At 45.8% G+C, this 21,974-nt stretch overlaps 1 protein-coding gene across 1 annotated transcript in view; it reads left to right on the top strand.

Annotated features, from left to right (window-relative positions):
* Positions 1-21,974, top strand: part of LOC119457566 (membrane metallo-endopeptidase-like 1) — a 38,617-nt gene that overhangs the window by 8,550 nt on the left and 8,093 nt on the right. Inside the window, exons 7-17 of the mRNA XM_037719173.2 lie at positions 90-176; positions 1,448-1,647; positions 5,427-5,585; positions 6,128-6,205; positions 9,264-9,391; positions 11,808-12,057; positions 13,171-13,269; positions 14,077-14,154; positions 18,449-18,555; positions 19,420-19,478; positions 21,032-21,083. Of these exons, the coding sequence (XP_037575101.1) occupies positions 90-176; positions 1,448-1,647; positions 5,427-5,585; positions 6,128-6,205; positions 9,264-9,391; positions 11,808-12,057; positions 13,171-13,269; positions 14,077-14,154; positions 18,449-18,555; positions 19,420-19,478; positions 21,032-21,083 (1,297 nt within the window). The remainder of the gene's footprint in view (positions 1-89; positions 177-1,447; positions 1,648-5,426; positions 5,586-6,127; positions 6,206-9,263; positions 9,392-11,807; positions 12,058-13,170; positions 13,270-14,076; positions 14,155-18,448; positions 18,556-19,419; positions 19,479-21,031; positions 21,084-21,974) is intronic.

Consider the following 21,974-nt stretch of genomic DNA (forward strand, 5'->3'; position numbering starts at 1 on the left):
TACTTATGTGCCATTCAGCAATGCTACCTAATATACCTTGCAGAAAGTAAATTATATTACGCCGTCACTTCACGTTCTCTTTTCTGTAGGCATACTGAACGCGACACTGCTCCCGGAAGAGCTCCAGACGCCCAACCAGAAGGCTGCTGCTCTTCTTGCAGGCTGCATTGATAGGCGTAAGTACTGGGGTGATATTATAAACATTTATAGCAAATTATGTATGCTGATATAAGCTTGGGTACAGATGTTACGGGCTAGGTTTCTTCATCTGTTACCAGTAGCATCGCCAGATGCTAATTTCCGGGATCTGGGGCCAGCAGTTGCTGTCGATCACTTTGAAATTTCACGTACTCGTGCCTGTTGCTACCGGCCCCACTGTAGGCCTAGTGCGAGCCTAGAGAAAATGTATTAGCCACAATGGCTTCCGTCATAGATGAAAAAGAAAGGGTCGATCATAACGAATCTTGCGTAAATGCTGAGCACCAAATCACCAAATCAGGCAAGAAAACATATGTCTCAGTTTTATGATCGCTCACTCACTCAATTTAGCCTAATATGTTGTGCTGAGTAATAACAAAATGCAAAAAAGCTGTTCTGATCATTCAGCCGCAACGGACCTGAGTGACACTGACCAGTGCGACTATATATGTATATGTATGTATGTATGTATGTATGTATGTATGTATGTATGTATGTATGTATGTATGTATGTATGTATGTATGTATGTATGTATGTATGTATGTATGTATGTATGTATGTATGTATGTATGTATGTATGTATGTATGTATGTATGTATGTATGTATGTATGTATGTATGTTATGTATGTATGTATGTATGTATGTATGTATGTATGTATGTATGTATGTATGTATGTATGTATGTATGTATGTATGTATGTAGTAGTATGTATGTATGTATGTATGTATGTATGTATGTATGTATGTATGTATGTATGTATGTATGTATGTATGTATGTATGTATGTAGTGTATGTATGTATGTATGTATGTATGTATGTATGTATGTATGTATGTATGTATGTATGTATGTATGTATGTATGTATGTATGTATGTATGTATGTATGTATGTATTTGTAAAGTCGAAAGCGGGTCAACCATCAGTGTATTCCTACTGTTAGAGCTACACCGATTTAGAGCTCAACAAGTGTCATGCTGAGGATGTTATGTCGGCTATCAATAGTGGGCAGTTGCTTTCATCCACTTGCATTCCTACTTTCCATTATCAGAAATGCGAAGCTTATGACAAATTCACGGTCCGCTAAGAAATAATTGTACATATCCCTTCTTAAACGCTGTGAATGCAATTACGCTTTCCTATATGATTCCAGTAATTAATTTAGCTCAGAGCAAATATTTGGACATCAAAAGACTGGTAGTGTAAAGAATGCAAACCTTCATTTCGTGATGAGCTCCTTTTAAAACAGGCCAGCTGAACCGCCTAGGCGTGGCTCCGTTCGCCCGCTTGCTGGATCGGCACGGTCTTTCCGGATGGCCGCACTCGAACCCGAAGCCACCCGAACCGGCGCTGCTTGTGGGTGAACTGACCCGACGGCTGCGGCTGCAGGCCTTCTTTTCAACCACCGTCTCCGTGCATCCCAAGGACGTCTCCAGACGTATGATCCACGTGAGTGTGCACGTGTCCGCTTGTGACACGAAACAATGAAAGTTAGCTGGTTGAACAGTCTGTGTCCCTAGTATTCAAAAACGAGCCTGCACTCGGAAGCTCTTCCTCGGCTCCTCCGAGTCTGAAACGACGATGGCATCCTCGGATGAGTTAGTAGACACCGAAACCTCAGAAACGGTCATCTGTGATTCCTGCGATGAGTTGTTGATGAAGAAACACATCTCCCCCAGCCGCAGTGCATGCGGGTACACGCTGAGTGTGCCCCTTTGCAACATTGTAACTCAGAAACTGCTTCAACTTGAAACTGCTTAGACAGCTTAATCGAGCGGTGGTTATCAGGGGCGTAGCCAGAAATTTTTTCAGGGGGGTTCATCGGCCCGACCGGGGGGGGGGGGGGGGGGGGGGGAGGCAAGCGTCTGCTTTCCACTACGTGACGTGATCGATAATAAGTATCGGTAGTTTAAGCACACTCTATGCATGTATATCAAAGACATGGGACCCCCCCCCCCCCCCCCCCCTCGCGTGTGTGTGTGGCACTGTGTGCTTGTGAAGAAATTAAGTAAAAAGTAATGTAAGCTCACTAAAATACAGTAAGTACGACAGGTACAGTGGGCGTTTGGAGCAACCGTCTCTCATCGCGCCACTGGATGGACCAGTCTTCGAAAACGCATCATTGAGACGACCCGCCCGATCGGAGAAGACATCATTAATTGTTAATCTCCGTTAAGCGTAGATGGTGTCGTCCTCGTCGGGGCGAAGTGCGTTTCACAGGTCAAGGACGGCTATACATGTGAAAATGCACGTGTTACCAGGCTATACCTACTCCCATAGCAATAGCTTGTTCGCTGCGTCTTTGCGCTAGAAAACTTAAATACGCGCAAAAACGAGTAATGCTTTTTTTTTTTTTTTTTTACGAAGCTTTCGTCGCCTTGCATTTCCTGCGGCAAGTGCATGGGCCGCTGTGTCTTCCGCTGTGTGCGAGCGTGCAGCCGTCATTTGCCTTTACGTCAACAGATTCAGAATTGTACAGAATATTTCACCGCACTGCATAGTTATGGCATGTGTACGCATCTTAAGTAGTGCGTGCGAGTCATTTCTGCTTCTCTTAGGCCGGTGCAAACAGAAAGTGGCCTTGTACCTCACAGAATCTCGATTGATTGGTGTACTAGTGATGCAGGAATGAACTCCGGTCTCGTTCAGTGCATAGTGCACATAATCAATTTCTCAGGACGCGTGAACTCCGGCGAGAACTGTCAGCGCCTGCAACAACAGTTTACTTACGCTGTACTGCGCACAGCAGTAATCCATGCTTGTCGGCTGTCTGTTTCGTGCATTCTGTTGCGAGTCAGTGGAATTTCACTGCTGGCATCAACCCTTTCGTGTGTACATTGCTGGTTTGGGATTCCACAACACAACAGCAACTACCAGCCTTTCGTAATTGCTGGTTTGGGATTCAGCAACACAACAGTAACTACCAGCCTTCCGTATGGGCGCAATCGCAAACGTGAGACGTCTTGCGCTGCAGACTATGGCTACGTTCACATTTGGGAAGCGGCAAGCGGGTGGAGAGGCCAAAGCGGCCGGAAAATCTTTTCCGCGCATGTCCAAGTTCACATTTGTTTTGCTACCACCGCGGCCGCGCTGCCGCTTTCGTCCACATCCATCTAGTCTGCGTACGTTTGTCGGCGTGGTGGCGCTCATTATCGCATTATTTCGAGCGGTATGTTCATTCACTGACCCACCCGTCATCAAAAGTGATCATCTTGCGCAATTTCGCGTGTCATCTGCGACCTTCGGTAAGTTCCTCGTTGGCGTTCTGTAATTCTCCTCACACGGGCGCGGTAGCGCTGTATCACAGGTTGCTGCCTATAGGCGTGATTATATTTCTTTAATAGCTTTTATTTACAAGTTGTAATAACATTTCATCATTTCGTATTATTTTCGGCGCCTCCAGGACACGAAAGCGGCAACGGGAACACCAAAACTAAAACCCGGGCTGGCCCTTGTGTTGAGGCTCGCCGAAGCCTGCGCGTCCTACGTGAGACCTACGCTCCCAATCTATCGTCGCGACGAGAAAAGCACCCTGCGACTTCTGCAACATACCGTGCACGTGCGAGGAGAATTATGGAGCGCCAACGAGGAATCTGCCTAACTATTGTCTTCCATGGAAGTGGAAGACAATAGCTTTTATACTTCTACCTACTTGTTTTCTTGAAATCGACAATGAATAAACGGAGGACAAGAAAACCTCGGAAACGGCAGTGGTGGGTTCGCCTGGCTTTGCAAAAGTGTAAGAAGTTGGGTCACGCCGAGGCTTCGTTGCCGTACCTCCTGTCACGCGACGTTGAATACTATCGCGAGTATTGCTGACAGTACGTTTGAGTGCCACTGTTGTCGTAGAGGAAGGGGTGGTTCTTGATCGCGTCGATCAGCATTACAGCCTACACTTTTGGTGCCATGTTCAATGTTACGACAGGAAGTTTACATGCTAGTGTAGCTTCCGGCCGAGCAGAACGACTTTCCGCCGCGTTTCCGCTTCGCCATGGCGAAAAAATCGGCCCGAGACCAATTTGGCTCCCCGCCTGTTTTTCTGCCTGCTTTGCCGCCTAGGCGGGCGGATTTTTGCAAGATTTTGCCGCTTCCGACAGCTTCGAGACCAAGTTCCTACGCGAACGCGGCCTAACCGGCACCTGAAGGGAAGCGGCGGAAATGTATACCGGAAATTTCGACCACCTGGGGACTTTAACGTGCACCTAAATCTACGTAAACGGGCCTCGAGCATTTTCGCCTTCATCTAAAATGCGGCTGCCACATTTGTTGCTTCATTTGTTGCGCATTTGTTGCGCATTTGTTGTTTCAGAATGCGGCCGCCACATTCGCGCCCAAAACCTCACAGAGTGTCAAGGCCTTGACAAACACCGTGACAGTTTTTTTCCATATGCAGACATGATTCGCTGTAAATTACCAACCCAAACGGAAGCGCCCAGGAATCAAAGTGTGAAAGTAGCACCGGTTTCTTGAAAGATGTCAGCGCGAAGCGACGAGAAAAAAGGGTGGGTTAGTGGGGGGGGGGGGTTGCAAAAAATTTCGGGGGGGGGGGGGGTTTGAACCCCCCCAACCCCCCCCTTGGCTACGCCACTGGTGGTTATGTTTTCCAGTTTCCAGAGTTGACGGATGGGTCGACCGGTGAAGTGTCGAGCCAGCGTAGGATTATAACGACCCCCCGCCCTCCTTCCACCCATCCCCCTGGTGTCTTGCGCGCGACCGAAGACGGCGCGCTTCCTCCCCTGCGCGCGCGATATTGAGCCGGCATCGTCGGCTCACCCTCGTACACTTTCACTCACACATACAGCATACGGCGCGCGGGGATTATGGACTTTATACGGAACATCACGCCGACGCCGATGACGACGCAGAAATGCGCCTGCAGTATCGCAATAAAACAATTTACGCTGGCATACGCTCTTATAAGAGCGTATGCCAGGCAATCGTCGTATTGATCATATGATTGCGAAGGGGGCTGGCCAAAAAATAACCAGCAGTTACTAATGAAACGTTTTCTGAATATGGCTTCTGAACTGTAACTGACAGAAAAACCAGAGCAACAATATCATGCGCATATATTAAGAAAGGATTCGCTAAAAAATACATGAGTGAATTATTAAAACGCTCAGTAACAGGAAGAATGCGTGGCGTAAGATGTACACTAAGAAAAAAATAGTGCCTCTGCCTCCTGAAACTTTGTATGTATTTCGGTTATTTTTGCTCATACTTCTCAGTTCGACGAGCCGCGCACACTGTTGTCGAAGGCGATGCTCCTGGAAATGAACGTGCTGGAGAAATACCGCCTGCTAGTGACCAACATGATGCACGTCTTCCGGGACAGCGACGAGAACATACCGAACAACGTGTTGCAAATGGAGATACAACTCGTCATGGTGAGCGACTGGTGCTCTTCGTATTATTTTAGGAAAACAAAAACGCCTTGACTGTAGACGTAGATTAATTTAACAGGTGTAGCAACATATGCGTGGGTAATGCTGCCCATGGTGTACACAATGACGCGTGAACCATCTAAATTTATGCAACACCATGAAAAAGACATCCTTAGCTCTTTATACTAGGTCATTTGAATAATAATATATTCGAGTGGATTCCAATGAACATATGCCAAAAGTTCAACTCGGTAATATTATTCAATACAGGCTTTTCACACTAAATAGAATATCGGGTATCTAAGTGCGAACGCTGACTCCCATTCATGATTGATTTGAGACTGGTACTTCGAGTAACTGGTAGGTAACAAGTTTTGAATTCTGTTGTTGTTGTAATAGCAGAACGCTGTGAATTCTTGATACGATGGCTGCGTAAGCTTGATTGATCAAGCTTATTTGGCAGTCAGGCCACGTCAAATCGATGCAGGCCTGAACTATAACAAATTGATCAGCGGCGATACTTTTGTTCTTAATTGTTCTTACAGGCAACGGATCTCACGTGGAAACGGAAGCGGAAGCACGCCGTCAAGGTCAATCTTGCCAGCTTGCCGCAGTCTCACAAGGTAATCAGCTAAGAAGGGTGCAAGTTCGGCCTTGTGGGTACGACATACGTACGGCATAAACTCCGGCTGTCCGGGTTTTGAAGCAGAAGCATCAAATGACCCATCGAGCTAAAAAAGCCGGCGTCTGTATCAGCGAAACGGCACCTAAATTCCCATTGGCTGCGACGCCACGAGACGTGCGCGCCTCGAGGGAGCAAAGTGGGCGAAACGGAACACCTGCTGGCTGCTAGCGCGCCAGGTGTTGTGTGAGGGGAGAGGGTATCGACGTGGCACCACGTCACCAGGGCACCTCGACGTAGCAGATACGGCGACACGACGCTGCGTGGCGGGACGGGTTGTCGTCGGCGAGGCAGTCGCGTGTGGCGCGCGTGCGGCTGCCGCCGTATCGCCCTCGGAAGCCGGCACGTGGTCCGTATCTCTGTCACCCCCACTATGCTTCCCTGCTGGGCGCGCCTGCCAGCCTTTGTGGCCGCTGCTGCTTACTCGGTCTCTCGTCGCACAGGACGTCGGTGGCATGCGGAGTCCTTGATTTCTCAGCAATATCGTCCAAATGATTCCGGTCTACAGCCAACATGCAAACGTAGAAACTATACAAAAAAATATCTCGCACCAATTTAATCGCAAGACTCGATAACATTACTCGCAGCGCAAAACTCCGAAAGACCACTGAGCGGCGTTCAACTGAACGTGAATGATTTCGCATTTACAACTCGTAAATAGTGCTTAGGTGCCCTCAGATTTTTTTTCTTGCGCTTCACTTGCACTAAGCGGCTAAATAACGCAGTCCTTCATTTTTTATATATATACCTTGAAGTCTCAGATTCTAAGCGGGGTATATGTTAACTGACAGAAATGCGCGAAGTATCTTGTTCTCATTTGGCAAAGAACGAAGTACAGCTTAATTTGAGCTGTTGCCTCGCGGTGATATTTCTCACTAATCTACAAATTCGCAGATATTTGTGGGCGTCCTCCAACGCTGATCAATGCCTAAGACCTCTAGCACTGCTCAATTGCAAAGTGTCAACACTGTTACAACAAGCAAAAATTCTTTTTATCGTGCAAATCGTTCGGAGTAACGAAGAAGGCAACAGGACAGAGCGCACAGTAAGAACTAACAGTGTGCGCTCTGTCCTCTCGCCTTCTTCCTTCGTTCGTATACGATTCGCGCACGAAAAAAGATGTTTTATTTGTTTATCAACTAAGAACGTTAGCGTCATAAGAGTCCTCCCTAGGCTACAGGTTGCAGAGGCTGCAGGAGTCACACCTGCACGCTGCAGGAGAGGAGACTGGATGGTGGTGGTAAAACATTTATTGGAAGACAGCGGGAAAAGCCCCCTTACATGGTACGAGGCAGCCCTTAGGTGGTCGCCTTTTTAGAGCAAGGCAGAACCCTTGGAGGGCTGGATGAGACCGACGCGTCGGCAATAGTCAGCGCCTAGTGAAATATTGGATTGGTAAAGATCACGGACACCGCTACCAGTGAAACTGATTGACTTTGAGATTGTGAGCCCAAATATTCTTTTGCATTTTTAAGGTTTTAGGATAAAAGGGTATACACCGTGAATTAAACGTATCATGACTTTCCTTTGCGCTCCATAATTGCCGAAATTCTGACGAATAAATCAACAGATATCATAAAACCAAGGTTAAAGCAACTCTGGTGCTTCAATCACGTAACATCTATTTAGCATATCGAGCAATCGTTAGGGACCACTACACCAACGGCCACGCCGACGGTGACGAAGACAGCCAAAATTCGCCAGGAATGTCCACGTAATTGCAATAAATGTTTTGAGCGTAAGCGATCTACTGTATTGAACTATATGTCGCTTTTACAGCGAAAGCTGTATATGGCTAGACAAAACGAAAAACCGTTCGCCACATGTCTCGATAAAGGCCTCCATTGGCTGCGCCGTTAGTTACGTTGTTCTCTACATCGCACCCAAGCGCGCACGCGATTGGCAGCGCCATTAGTGACGTCGTTAGCGAACGCGTTCCCGCCATTGCCACGTTGACGCTGCTCTGCCCGCAACGCCGTCTCCTCGGCTCGCCGTTGTCGCATGCGTTCGATATCTGGAGTTAGCTCGGCATCGTGGTTAGCAGCATTTGCCCGCCATTGGCGCTTGCGTTCCACTAGAAGCACAAACATGTAACCAATAATTGAGAAACGCTTTAATACACCGTCGGGATTAACCCATTGCTAAACACCGGGGCCGCACAATCCAGCTTCGCTGGTTAACTATCTGTACGGAGTGTTTGGGCGGTGATATTTTTCTTAAAATATCTACTCAAAGAACTTTATGGCTGGGGGCACATTAAATACACCTAAGTCTTCTTCGTGTTATTTGACGCCACGTTAAATGGCGGAGTGCATCAGCCGAAATGCCTGGAATGGCTACTGAACACATAATTATTTCACACCTTTGCAAAAACAGATTTTGTGTTGTGAATCGGACATCGTTGATTAGGAGATGAATTTGACTCGCGCTCGTGTGTCTGCTGCGTGTGTCTTACGTCTTACTTTCGTGCTGCTCTACCATTCCTAATCGCAAACACAACTCTTGCTCCATATATTATAATATTTCCAATAAACAAATAAGCTATTTTTCGAGTGCATTCATTCACTTAAATAATTGTTAGCTTTGTACGATCATTGAGATGGACGACAATGACTTCATGGTTAAATGAGGTTCATTTTGACGCAGTCGCCCAAAAAGTTGATTCGCTTAACGGCCAACTGTTAGCAGCTAATGATGGTTATCTTTGACATCACATACTGCGAGAAAGCTGCAATGTATTACACATCAAGAAGGGGGCCGCCAGGTGGAGCAGCGTACTTTATACTATCAAAGTTACAAACACGAATAAGGTGCCTCAGAAAGGCTAGCCTGCATTTCGATAGGTTGGCCTATCGTTGACTGAGCCTGAGGCCACCCATAGAAACGTAGGCCAGCTTTTCTGAGTCCATCTTATCCCTGTTTGTAACTTTTAAACCACAATATATTGCCTATGTTACGTGTTCGCGCGTGACAAACGTGAGCTGTGGTGTTGCTTGCAGTGGAACTGGGCGCTTTTTCTGAAGACCGTCGCCGGAGATTTATTGGACGTGAGCAATGACACGCAGGTCGTCTCCGGGAGCCCAGAGTTTTTCTCACGTCTGGCCAGCATACTGAACAACGCCTCCAGGTATGCGCATGCTGCTTAGTTTGTCCCAGCTAACGCTAGCCCCAAGTTGTTCAACGAAAAACATCTAAAAAACACGGATCACGATACAAATATTTAAGACATACGGTGTTCGGTGGGCACATGTGTGACGACCAAATACCGTAGATCTTAAAAGCGTGTCTTGCACTGTGTTTTCAATTTTTTTTTTTTTGTTCGCTGGACAACACGGCTAACGTTAGCTGGGACAGCCAATATATAAACAGACGGAAGTTTTAGAAAACTGCACCTGTTCTTAAAAATTCCTCAGACACATTATAATGAAGTGATACACTTTTCCGCAGCCTTTTTCTAAAAGATTTGTAAAAAAAATGAGAACGTGGACAGAAAGCTTTTTTTTTTCGGAAAAATCGGGCATTCATTTATGCAGTGCACTCCACGTCTGAGGGATTTATAACTAAAGTTATTATATGTGTAGTTTACTCCTACAATGCTGCACTAGGGGGATGAGGTACGCAGCATATATATATATTTTTTCTTTATTATTTATTTCCCATTCTCTGGGATAGAGGAGGTCGCGGTAAACTATTCATGCATGCTAGAAGCTTGAAGAGTCGACCGCCGAACAAGCAGCAACAATGAAAGGCATACGCCCATGAAGCGCTTCAGGCTAAGGGGTTCTTTCAAGTTCTCTTATACCTAAGCACACGAACGATTTTGATTTTCCTTCTCATTGAAACGCGGCCGCCACAACAGGGAATCGAATGCGCTACCTGGTGTTCAGGTAGCCCCTGGAAGAAAGAAAAACGGAAACTTGAGACATTGTCAGTGTTTCCGGCATACGGACACAAATTTACGCCGCGACAATTGGGCGGATTGTTATGAGGAAACTGTGACAGAGAATTATTTTAGAGGAGGGGGTGGGGATGCTCAAAATTAACTTCGTCCGCAAGTAGCCGAGCTTATTCCGGCGTCGCCCCATACGGCTCCTCTTATAGCCTGCAGCTGGTTTCTTGGGTTTATAAACTCTATAATAATTACATGTTTCAGGCGGCCCCTCCTATAGCAATTACATGTTTATTTGGCCCTGCTATATTAATTCAATGTTTAGGTGGCCCTTCTGTAATAATTGCATGATTTAGGCGGCTCTCCTGCAATAATTACATGTTTAGCGGCCCTCGAGGGGTGCTGTCTTAAAGGAGACAGCACTCCTCGTATTATAGCAGAAAAGTATAGCAGAAAAGTGTTCCAAAATTGGTTTAAGCTCGAATGTAAGCACAAAACTTGAGTTTTTTTCACCTAATTCCTGTGGAGATCATCAGCGGAAAAGTATGATTTTTATCATGCTTTAGTATTAGTACAAATGTATTTCATTGTTTTTCGCAAGTTCGTTCTCAGAGCTATAGTAAATGATGAATTACCTCAGTGTTTTAATGAAGCCAAATTTGAATTAGTAGTATACTCCAGTACCTATAGGCACCTGCAAAACTAGCTCCATTGCTGTGAGCAGGCCTCTACTTAATTACTGCATCCTATAACTATTGAATTGTTTGTGTCATGAAAATATAACATTTGCACGTGTATTATTCATTAGTGGAAGTTAAGCGCCCGCGACTTGAGTGCTTCTAGCTTTGTTCCCGTGTAAATAAAGATGGTAAGCAATTCCTCCACCATCGAATAAGAATCAATTCCCCATAATTTTTAGCTGCGTTCTTTCGTTTATTGGTTTTATTTCGTATATTAGTCAGTTAATTTGCTTTTGAGATCGGATGTATGCACAGCTCGCACGCCATCCTACGTCATAATATACTATAAAAAATTCGTCGGCCATTCCACTCTGTGAAGGTGTTTGACCAGCGAAGCTGCTATGATAGTTGGCCTAGGCGGCACGGGCGCGTTCTTGTTCTCACCGCCGCGTTGGTGGCGCGACGTCGACGGTCACATTCTCGCCGCTGCTCTCGACGTCGTTCCTCGTACATTCGCTGTTCCTCGGGCGTACCAGCCACTCGCGGCCGTCCCACGGCAACGTCAGAACGAAAGTGAACCTCTATTCCCTTACCGGACAGGCACTACGTCACAGACACGTGGTTTCAAACACAGGTGGCCGCTAGAACCGCGCTTCGATTCGAGAGCATTCTCTTTCCCTTTGTGGTTCCACGTCGGAGCCAACTACGTCACGGACACGTGGTTTCAGACAGAAGTGGCCACTAAAACCACGCTTTGATGCCAAAGAAACGGACGTTCTCTTTCCATTGTGGTTATTTCGCGCCCTGACTCTCTCGCCTTGTGGAGGGGGGGGGGGGGGGGGGTTCTGCTGGCTAACAAACGTACCCTAGCCATATACAGCTTCGCTGTAAAAGCTTGCACAGGAAGGAACACGGGACTCGATGTTCCGCTTAGCTTTTCTCTTCCTGCTTCGGCGAATCACTGGCGGCCGCAGGAAGGCCATCACAGACTACGCAGCTTGGCGTCTCCTTGTGCACATGGCGCCTTTCCTGCCGGACGCCTTCCGACCCCTGGTGGCCCTGTCCAGGAACGCCGATGAAGAGGGCCGGAGCACCAGTGCGTTCGCGGCGCCCCCTAGGTGGCGCACCTGCTACGAGCGCGTGGCTGACCTCATGCAGTACGCCGTGGCAGCCGCCTACGCGCAACGGTTCCTCGTCGGCAAGGCGAGCGCGCTACGCAAGGACGTACGTGATAACAGCGGGCTCCCGATAGAGCACGTTCTTAAGAAAGGCGCGAGCTGAGGTTAGAATGTTGGGCCATGGCTTTAAGCTATATTTTGAGGTGTCACTTAATGGGTACGCTCAGTTAAGTTAAATTGGTACAATGTACTTCTGGAATACAAAATTACAGTTCTGGGATAACAAGCAGGTAAACATTACCTTTGGACTCGTGAAGCTTGCTCATTAAGTGCTTCAGGCAAATTATGGTCAACTTTCGGCAGATGTATCACTTATGTTTCGAAGGCCTGCATACACCGCACAACAAAGTTCAGTGGGGTAGGATGATCTTTTCTTCACCTAGTAGTACGTCACCGTAATTCAAAATTGGATTTCATGTGAACAATGTAAATTCTCTATAAAGAATAGCAATCACCGCTTCAAAGCACATTCCCAAGTTAATGATACACTGCAAACATTATGAGTGACAATACTGCTATACTATATACAAAACTATGAGTAACAAAAGTGGCAAAACCAAGTCGCGTATACAAACCTATGGTCAATGGGTAAGCCAGAAAGGTGCTAACGCATAAGGCGTATTCACTGTGAAAGGCATTGCCTGCACAGCCTCGTGCTGCTTTCCCTAACCAGAGTTGTCGCTCACATATGATCGAACAACCTTGGCTAACTGGAACTTGAATGCGTGCTTTTCAATTATAGCATGGAGCAACCATTTACACGGATACATGTACCAATAAATGCGCGAGATTTATTAAATGTGATGGAAACCGCGCCGCGTTTTCCTATATATAGAAGAGACGATGCGAAGGAAACATGGAGCTACAATCTACGTGCATAGTCCCCGTACGGTTGTGACACTATATCTCTGAATGCTCAAGTCTACGTACACTCAAATGCTTTTACGGTGCTTCCACCGTAAAAATCCACTAGGTTACGTGCAGTTCTACCAATATTCGCGCACTCTTAACGGCATTCGCAGAGATGGACCCTAGTTAAATAAAAGACAGTACAAACTCGGAACTCGGTAAGTGCCCGTATAGGCATCCCATTGGGCTCTTATTCGCACCGGTTTCTGCGAACACTTATGCGTGGTCCCTTTCCTTTACACCTTCGCAGGTGAAGAAGAAGTACGCGCTATTCAGCGAGCGCGTCCTCGACGTGGTGCGAAAGTCGCGCTGGATCCATGCCAAGTCGAGCCAAGTCATACAGCAGAGGGTGAGCAGCCACGCACGTGTAAGCGTTTTCGGTACCATAGCTTACACTCCTTCGCCAATAGCTGCGGAGGAAACACGGGCGGATTGTAATTATTTGATCAAACTCGGACGCTTCGTATTTCTTACGCGCGCATAATGCGTATTTTACATTCAAAATTGCTTTAAGTCAGCGTGTAATAATGAAAACTTAGTGTTGGCTTGATTCAACCTTATTCGTGGTAATGAATGCACGTAATTGGCCTGTTGGCTTCGCTAATGTGCAGCATCAGGATTGGCTTACATTTTTTTTCTTGCAAGCCGTTCTCGCGTGAGAAGCTAATATGAATATGCCTTCTTTTTCCTAATCGAGAGGTGTAAATGCTTTTTCACTGCTTCAACTGGCGCAAGACAGTTGATAAAAAAAAATTGCATGCATTAGTTGTTTTCGTTCGCTGACTGCTGACATGGCCACTTCCTGACGCCTAAGTCGCACTTTGAATTCTAGTGGTAAACCTGAATACTAAAAAATATCATATTGCTACAAAGTTCTAACAGCGAGCGCTCCACCACATGACATTTGAGTTTATCTTACTTACCAATATTGCACGTTGGTGATGTATGGGGTTTTGTGGCGCAAGGGTCAGATATGGCCAAAGTGCGCCGATGTTGCAGATTAAATGGTTTAACCAAAGCCACAGAAAGCCTGGGACTCATTCATCAGTTCCGGCTCCTTAACTCCTGGAAGGGAAAAATAATAACCAGTATGGGCAAGATTCATATCTGCAACATTCCTGGAATATCTAATCGGTTCGTTGCCTTGCTCTTTCAGATCATATCCGTGACACCTTACTTTCTTTACCCCTCATTCGTGGAGAACGACTACGCCATCTCCGCTTTTTATCACGTGGTGAGTCTCGCAGACTGTGACGTTGCTTTGAACACTGTATTCTTACTGTGCATAGGCTCAACTTACAAAGCTAACATTTTTTCTCATCAACCGCCTCTGAGTCACTGGTGCCTTTGTTTTCGTTCTGTCCAGATTAAATTTATTTTCGATACCAGAACTGCCCGACTTTGGGTTGGGTGGTTCTGGTTAGACGTTAGGTGGGTTATTGTGCTTTGTGGTGTCTTGAGTGAATCCTTTTAAATGAATCCATCTGAAGTGGTTCATCACATGGCGAAAATATTAGTGATAGAACGAAGGACACAGCAGTAGACGCACGCAGAGAAAATATCTGATTTAGTGCTACTTTTCCCCCGTCCATACACATGTACTGGCCCAGCAATCAGCGTTATGATGATTCATCTCGTCAGCGGGGAGACTATTCTGTGACATTAATATTTGTCCAAGTAAACAAGAACAAAATAATTAATGCAGATATAGAACAGTATGTTATGAAGGTGAATAGGCCGCTTTATGATGGCTGATTCAAGATTACAGGCGCTGCTTGCTGCTAATGGTAGACCGGAACCTGCACTTCAATTAACAGTATTGCATAGATGATGTAGGAATTTGCTACCCCAATCTCCATTATGAAAGGTAATGTGTACTTAACTCGGAGGCTATCCGTTTGTATGGCGTCCTGCTTTTGAACGCGAGGTCTTACTTGTACGATTCCTGGACTGGCAGCCGCAAATAGATGGCGCTCAGAATTTAGAAACGCTGGTGTCACAAGCATAGGTTGTTGGCTCTCCGGAGCCAGCGACGTCTTACGCTAGCTGCTGGGTCCGACGTCTAACGGTAGGTGCTCGGAAGTTTCGGTCGAGCAACAACCCTTAGCCGTCGCTGGCTGGCTCCGGAGAGGCCCGGAGCCAGCCAGTTACCGCGTTCTAGACAAGGCTGCTCACCTCTGTATGTTAAAAGACTCCAAACAGAAAAATATATCCGTAGACCTATACTAATTCGTCTAGTGCTACTTGTAGATGTTAAACCTCACCAATCATCGTAGTACGTTGAACCGGGTGTAGCGTGTATTTGGAAGTTGCCAGAGATACGGATAGAAACGTGACATCTTCACATTATAACCTTACGAACGTGCTACAGGGCAAGATAACTGTCCCGTAGAGTTTTTTTTTTTTTTTGTAAATAAGAAGCTAAATTCATATAACAATGCTAAGTGTATTCTTAATATTTCTTCCACGGCGTAAGGTAGTCTTAAATTTACAGTAGCTCCTCCAAAGTAGAGCCCTCTACCGAGGTCTATTTCATAGCGCACATTCCCATATTTTTATTGCGATTGCAATTATATGGACATTCCAGGCGCATTTCTGCCGTCGCCGTCGCCTTGAGGTTCCGTATAAAGCCCGCGCGAGGGTGAGCCGGTGATCGTGGCTCAATCTCGCGCATGCGAAAGACGGAAGCGAGAAGGAAGCGCACGTCTTCCAGTCACGCGCAACGCTTCGTACAGAGGGTAGGAAGGAAGGGGGGGGGGGTGTCTTCTCGGGGCGACCACGTGCACCCGCCGGGCCGCAAGGCTCCAGTGGGAGGGTAGGGAAGGGGGGGGGGGGGGGGGCGTTCTACGCCGCGCGCGCCTGCTCACGCAGCTGTATCTTGAACCGATGAAACTATTATCCTTACTTCGTATAGCTGTCCACTAGTTTGCTATCGCAATCGATGCTTCACCTTTCGGGTGAAACTGCGACCTTTATTTAACCAACTGAATGGAAAATGTAGACTCTGTCAGCTAAAGGACATGTACTGCGACCACGATATAATTGATAACACTTTTATGGCTTTTCTATAGGCAAAGTCTGTTTGAAAAAGGTACTCTGTTGAAGACATACTAAAGCGTGTATTCCATATGGGGTTTGTTTAGAATACCATAGGGGTGGTTATACGTTGTGAATTGGCTCCATTATTAATGTGACGCGGACAAAATGTCGGTTTGGTTGAGAAACCAAGTAATGGAGGAGATAACCAAAATATATACAGGAATAATTTTGGCGTGGCTATCTACTTGTCGGCGCTCGGTGAACTTTTTTTGTTTCTGCGATTTTGCTTGCCGAAACCAGTTCTGATTATGACGCACGCCGTAGTGGAGGACTCTGGAAATTTTCAGCAAACGCGAAACTATTGCCCGCGACATCGGGATATAGATGGCAGCACCGTCGCCGCGTTAGAGTGGATGGGCGGTCGGCGGCGGCGCTTCGCTGTGCGCGATTTGGACTGATTTCTTAGCAATTAAACGCACTGACAGTAGTGAAGTGATAATATTTTGCGCTCCAATGTCACATTTTTGCACAAAGTGCGCTGACCGTCGTTACCATACGTGCAAGGCTCGGTAAACTCAATTTCTGTTCCGGTACGTCCATTGAGCGTTTTGTTCGTGTTTGGCTTGCGTTCACCATATTCTGTTGACACTGCTGTTGCGCAACTGAACTTTCTGCTATTATCGCACTGGCTATAAAAAGGCCTGTATTCCTGTACAATGAATGTTCTTTTCTTAACAGCGGAGCTGTTTTTAGTCGACCCTTCGCCGTCAGTCCGGCGTCACGCAGGTCACGTGACCAGCAGAGGAGAGGCGTGCTGCGGGAGGAGGCGACCAATGAGAGGGCGCGTGCTGGGGGAGGGGGCGACCAATGAGAGGCCGCGCTGGGCGCGAGGAGAGGCGATCATGCTTCTGTGCGGCGCGCCCTTTCGTATAACGCGTAGAGCTGCTGCCGACCCCGTCCGCGTTTCCCTGTGTTCGCGCCGAACGCGCGTGGTGTCCGTGACTGCAGTCGATGCCTCTGGCGGCGGCTCGGCAGGTTTAGACCAGAGAACTGGACACTCGTCAAGCAGCGTCTGAAGTCGCTGCCTCTTCTCGCCTCGCAACGTTTCATATAATATAATGTCTTGTTGTAGATCTGCCTTTACTTGTGTTTACGTAATCGCATCACGTGCAACACATGCACATGTAGCACTCGTAACACTCGGTGTAACTAACACAGCTTTGCTTTTCGACCATATTCGCGGAGTGGAAGGGGCGGTGATGTTTTATTTTGGATTCGCCGCCAGGCATGTGCAAAAAATAAACACAAGAGGCGTTAAATAAGTGCGTGCAGCTATGTTTTATCCAGGTACTGCACCTATTAAACGCATAAAGTCACCTGCGACTGAGGTTAAAGTAGCTAGTTCTTGTTACTCTACTTCACCACTTGTACACAAGCATAACTTAGCTTTCAATTCTCTGTCAAATATAAGATAATAAGCTTAGTCCTACAAGGTACGCCATTATGAGTGACTGCGCTGTGGTGGAATCGCCATGTGGCTTCACATACATTTTTTTTTATTTCTCCGGTAGCATTAAACACACAGCCTTGTAGCACGAAGGATGCGTCTGAATTATTACTTGCATGACAATGACGCGACTAATTTTATTGCGATAGCAATTATTTGGACACTTAATTATTACGGGCGATAAAATCGTCATCGCGCGCCGTATGCTCTATGTTCGAGTGAAAGCGTGCGAGGGGGAGCTGGCTGATGGCGTCTCAATCTCGCGCACGCAAGGGCGGGAAGGAAGCGCGACGTCTGTCAGTCGTGCGCAACGCTCCGGAGGGAGCGTAAGGGAGAGGGGGGGGGGGGGGGTTACTCCGCGCCGCCCGAGCGCCCTGGGAGCGCCCGCCGGGCCGCTAGGCTCCGGGGGAGGGTAGGGAGGGGCGAGGCCGTGTACTATAGGCAGCCTACAAACGGCGTTGCATGTAGGCTCCCTAGTGTACTGCACCACGCGCTTCCGTCCGGGCAGCTATATCTTGAAAACCATCGGCGGCGGGGGCAGAGTAATTACTCCCTGCGCTGTGTTTTCGCGGCTTAGTTCGCGTTTATGCGAGCGGCGGCACGAAGGTCAATTCGCTCGCTGCTCCTGCCACGCTTACTCACTACAACGTTTTCACAGCGAGTTTCAGCGGTTATCGAGTGAGTTGTGTTCACTTTGCTTGTTCTCGTGTCACACCACACTTGTTAATTTAGTTAGTATACCTATGTTTACAACTTTACTCGGCCGATAAAGCTACTATCCTTACTTCAGATAGCTGTCCACTAATTTGCTATCGCACTCCATGCTTCGCCTTTCGGGCGAAACTGCGACTTTATTTGGTTTAAGTTTTGGTTGAAGTTGAAGGACTTTACAAATTGCGAATAGGCATAGAACACCCATGAATAAAGGAACCAAGTGAATGTTGTCAGATGCGCGAGTTAAATATGGAAAACTTTTTCTTAGGTTCCAGATGTGCAAGTGGGGGCAGTTCTTGAAAGCTACTACAACACCCGATCAGCGCTGAACGACCATTATTGGCAGTGGCTTGTGGAAGACTGGATTGGCCCAGAGTGAGTTGCTTATGGCCATCGGCATATCTTTACTCCATCCGCATTTGCGAAGCCATGGCAAAACTTACATTAGGACAAGATTCTCGCAGTTGATTTTTTGTGTTTGAGGGCGCCAAGTATAGACCTGTAATTAACTGGCACAAACGTTAACTCACAAGCGTCTTACGCGTACAAACAATTTTTTTAAATATTAAGGCGGCTAACGTCTTCACCGAACAACATTTGTTAATAATATACTCTGAGCATTCGCGAGGTTTAGAAAATCCATGTAAATATTTTTAACACAGTGTGTATGGCGAAACAAAATTATCGCAAAATAAGGGTAATGATTGTTATCAACCCCTGGCTACAGTGAAAGCAAAAATTAACCATGTCATCTTGTACTAATTACATTAGAACTTAAGCCTATGCTAGAACGCGACACTTATGGAATGCTTTGTATTTAATTTAGACTCATTAATATGTACCCATGCGGTGGCCATGTGTCAAATTATAAAGGGCGGACATTTTTTTCTCCCTCTGTCATACTGTGCCTTCGTTTTAGGGCTTTGAAATGTGCTACTTAAACGATAAATTTTATTAATATGTCTGTCGTTGCTGACCACAGTGTATCTGGCGTTGTCCCGCATTTGGGTGGAAACGCGTAAGGATATTCTTTATATCGTTCGTAGTCGCTTAAATTGTCGGGGAAACTAAACACAATCGAGTAAAAATGTCAAGAACAGCTCTCCGAAAAATGCAATATTTTACTTAGCCTTGTATTTATACTATTTGCAGTATTACTGCGAGATCTTTGTCTAGGAGTTCTTTGGGGAAAATAACGGCATGGAAAAAAAGCTTTAATGGTGTATTTGTTTGCAACAGGTGGGAGGCACCGTTCCTGAGACCCCAAGTCTACTTCAACCAGGAATTCAACACACTAGGTAAATATCTCTAATACACCGATGCTGAACGAAAACAAAATGCAAAAGAAAAATGTTAAATTTTTGAAATCTTACAGCATGCGTATGCTACAATTTTGGGGCGCGTGAGTACGCTTCGCTCAGAAACGCAGCATCACAAAAGCATACTTAAATAAATGCTCAAATCGTCGTTTGTTTAGTCACACGAAATGAAGCATAACTGGAACTTGAAACATGTAATGTTTAAAGAATTTACATGAAAGGGAATTCACACCTTAGAGTTTCGCACATGAATAATTTTGCACGTTATTCCAGAAATAAAATATGGTATTTGCTGGATTTGTGCAATCATAGGATAACTAATTGCCTTCGTTATTGTGATGACAGCATCGAATTGACTACAGCAACAGATTTGAAGGGATGACCTATTTGTACGTGCAGTGTAGTACTCATTTGCTTATAGTGCATTCGTTCTCTTAGCTTCTTGTAGCAGGAATTAAAAGTGTTGCTTTGAATAGGAAAACATTCCCCATTGCACATTAGGAAAGACTAACACATAATTTTATCGAATATATTCTCTGGTTCGCAGCTGGAGAATGACTAATTTGCTTCACCACAACGTTTGTATCTCTGATATGAAACGAAGAGCTTTCAGTCGATTTACGTAGTTATAAATACATTTATTGTGCCATACCGGCTATATGGATTTAGTGTGGACGTAATGACAAATTTATCTTGGGTCGAGTGACAATTAAGTGTTACCTTACCACTGGACAGCCTATGAAGAAGCCAGTCATGATAATGGCAGCTAACCAGACGTGACAATCACGACATCAGCCTGCATATAGCCAGTCTTTTGTTTCTTGAAATGTAACGATTAAACAGGATAATGACGGACAGACTAGGAACATAGTGCTTTAATCCGCCATTGCTGCGCTTACAGCGCTGACAACTGCGCATATAGATTTGGTTAGATAATGCGTGCATGTAACAGGATTCACGCTACATAGTTGCCAACTGACTTTCGATACCTGGTTAAATATAGCATAGCAATAGAAACATTACACAGTCGTGGGACTACTGGGATAACAGCATCTTACTCCGCGAACATTCAAGGTCAAAGGGAAAGTTGAGTCTGTACGACTTGTTTCTGTTTGTCACCTGACTCAAGTGCGACTTGCGAAGACTCTGAACTCATTTCACGGCAGTCGCTCACATTTTCTCGTTTGATTCATTGCCAAACGAGAAAAACTCAAATACTACAAATAAATACGCAGTTACAATTCGATGTCATCTCTCATGGAAAACATGTCAAAATATTTTTGTCTGAGGCAGATATCATCCTTGAAGCCTTGTTAAGCTTATAATAAGTCCGTTGGGATCGGAATGACAGAACCGTAGAAGCTGTTGCGTTAGGAATGTTTTGGTAGCAGTATTTCGGGATGTAATGATGGTACTATACATGCCGTAGCTATAGCAAATTCTATTTGAAACACTACTTTTCATACTGTTTGAATATTGCAATGCGTTTGTATGCATCTTTTTCATTTTTCGTACTTCTCGTCTCTTTTAAGCCGTGCCCTTTGGAATACTCCAGAGTCCACTGTACTACACCAACATGCTACCGTAAGTATTGTCGAACATATTATTGGACGTTCACATTTGCTAGTGTGGTATTGGACCGTAAAGGTGTTTGTTCACTTTAAACGTTTCATTAAGACAACATGCCCGGAATATTTTTAAACATCCTGAAATGGGTGACATTATGCACCGCGTTTTTATAACATGGTAAAACCAAATAGCGAAAACAACATTATTGCTTATCAGTTCACGTGCGTAAGCCGTATAGAAGGTGTACACAGCATGCATAAGGATTTGATGCATTGAGAAAGCACCCTGGTAATTATCAGTCTGTAGAAAATACCCACTTTACTGAAGGACCACGCATAGTAACTTCAAACTTGTTAAAAGGTGGTAAACCACACATAGCAGGTGAAATGGTGGCCTTTAGGAAAGTGCCAAGTTCGCTTTGCCAAAGTGACAACTACTCTAGTATGGTGGCTGACAGATTGTTGAAAATGTCGAATAATGTGTGGTGAGTTCTCGCATTTCTGCATTCTTTCCAAGATTCCCCGGTATTCGCAATTTTAAGGATGTACTGGCCACCATATTTCTGGGAATTGTGCATTGCGACAAAGCCAGCCTGCCATATAACCAAGGGATCGACTGTACGCTAGCCCCTCGCAACAAAAAACTAGCAGGTCTTCATAGCTACCCATTGAACAATTTTACTTAGATAATCATATCGTGGCTTTGACACATAAAACCCCAGAACATTTTTTTTCAGTTACAGATATTTGGAATGCGGCACTTCTTTAAAGCGCTTGCTTTGGACGTCAAAATCAAACGTATATTTTAATGATACCACGTCTTTTAATTGGTCACAAATACAGCACACTCTGCGCTACTTATTTTTCATGGCGCACCGAAAGAAGTGAGTACTATTAACACTGTACG

This window comes from Dermacentor silvarum, chromosome 7, assembly GCF_013339745.2.
Source record: "Dermacentor silvarum isolate Dsil-2018 chromosome 7, BIME_Dsil_1.4, whole genome shotgun sequence".
In the NCBI taxonomy this organism is placed as follows: Eukaryota; Metazoa; Arthropoda; class Arachnida; order Ixodida; family Ixodidae; genus Dermacentor; species Dermacentor silvarum.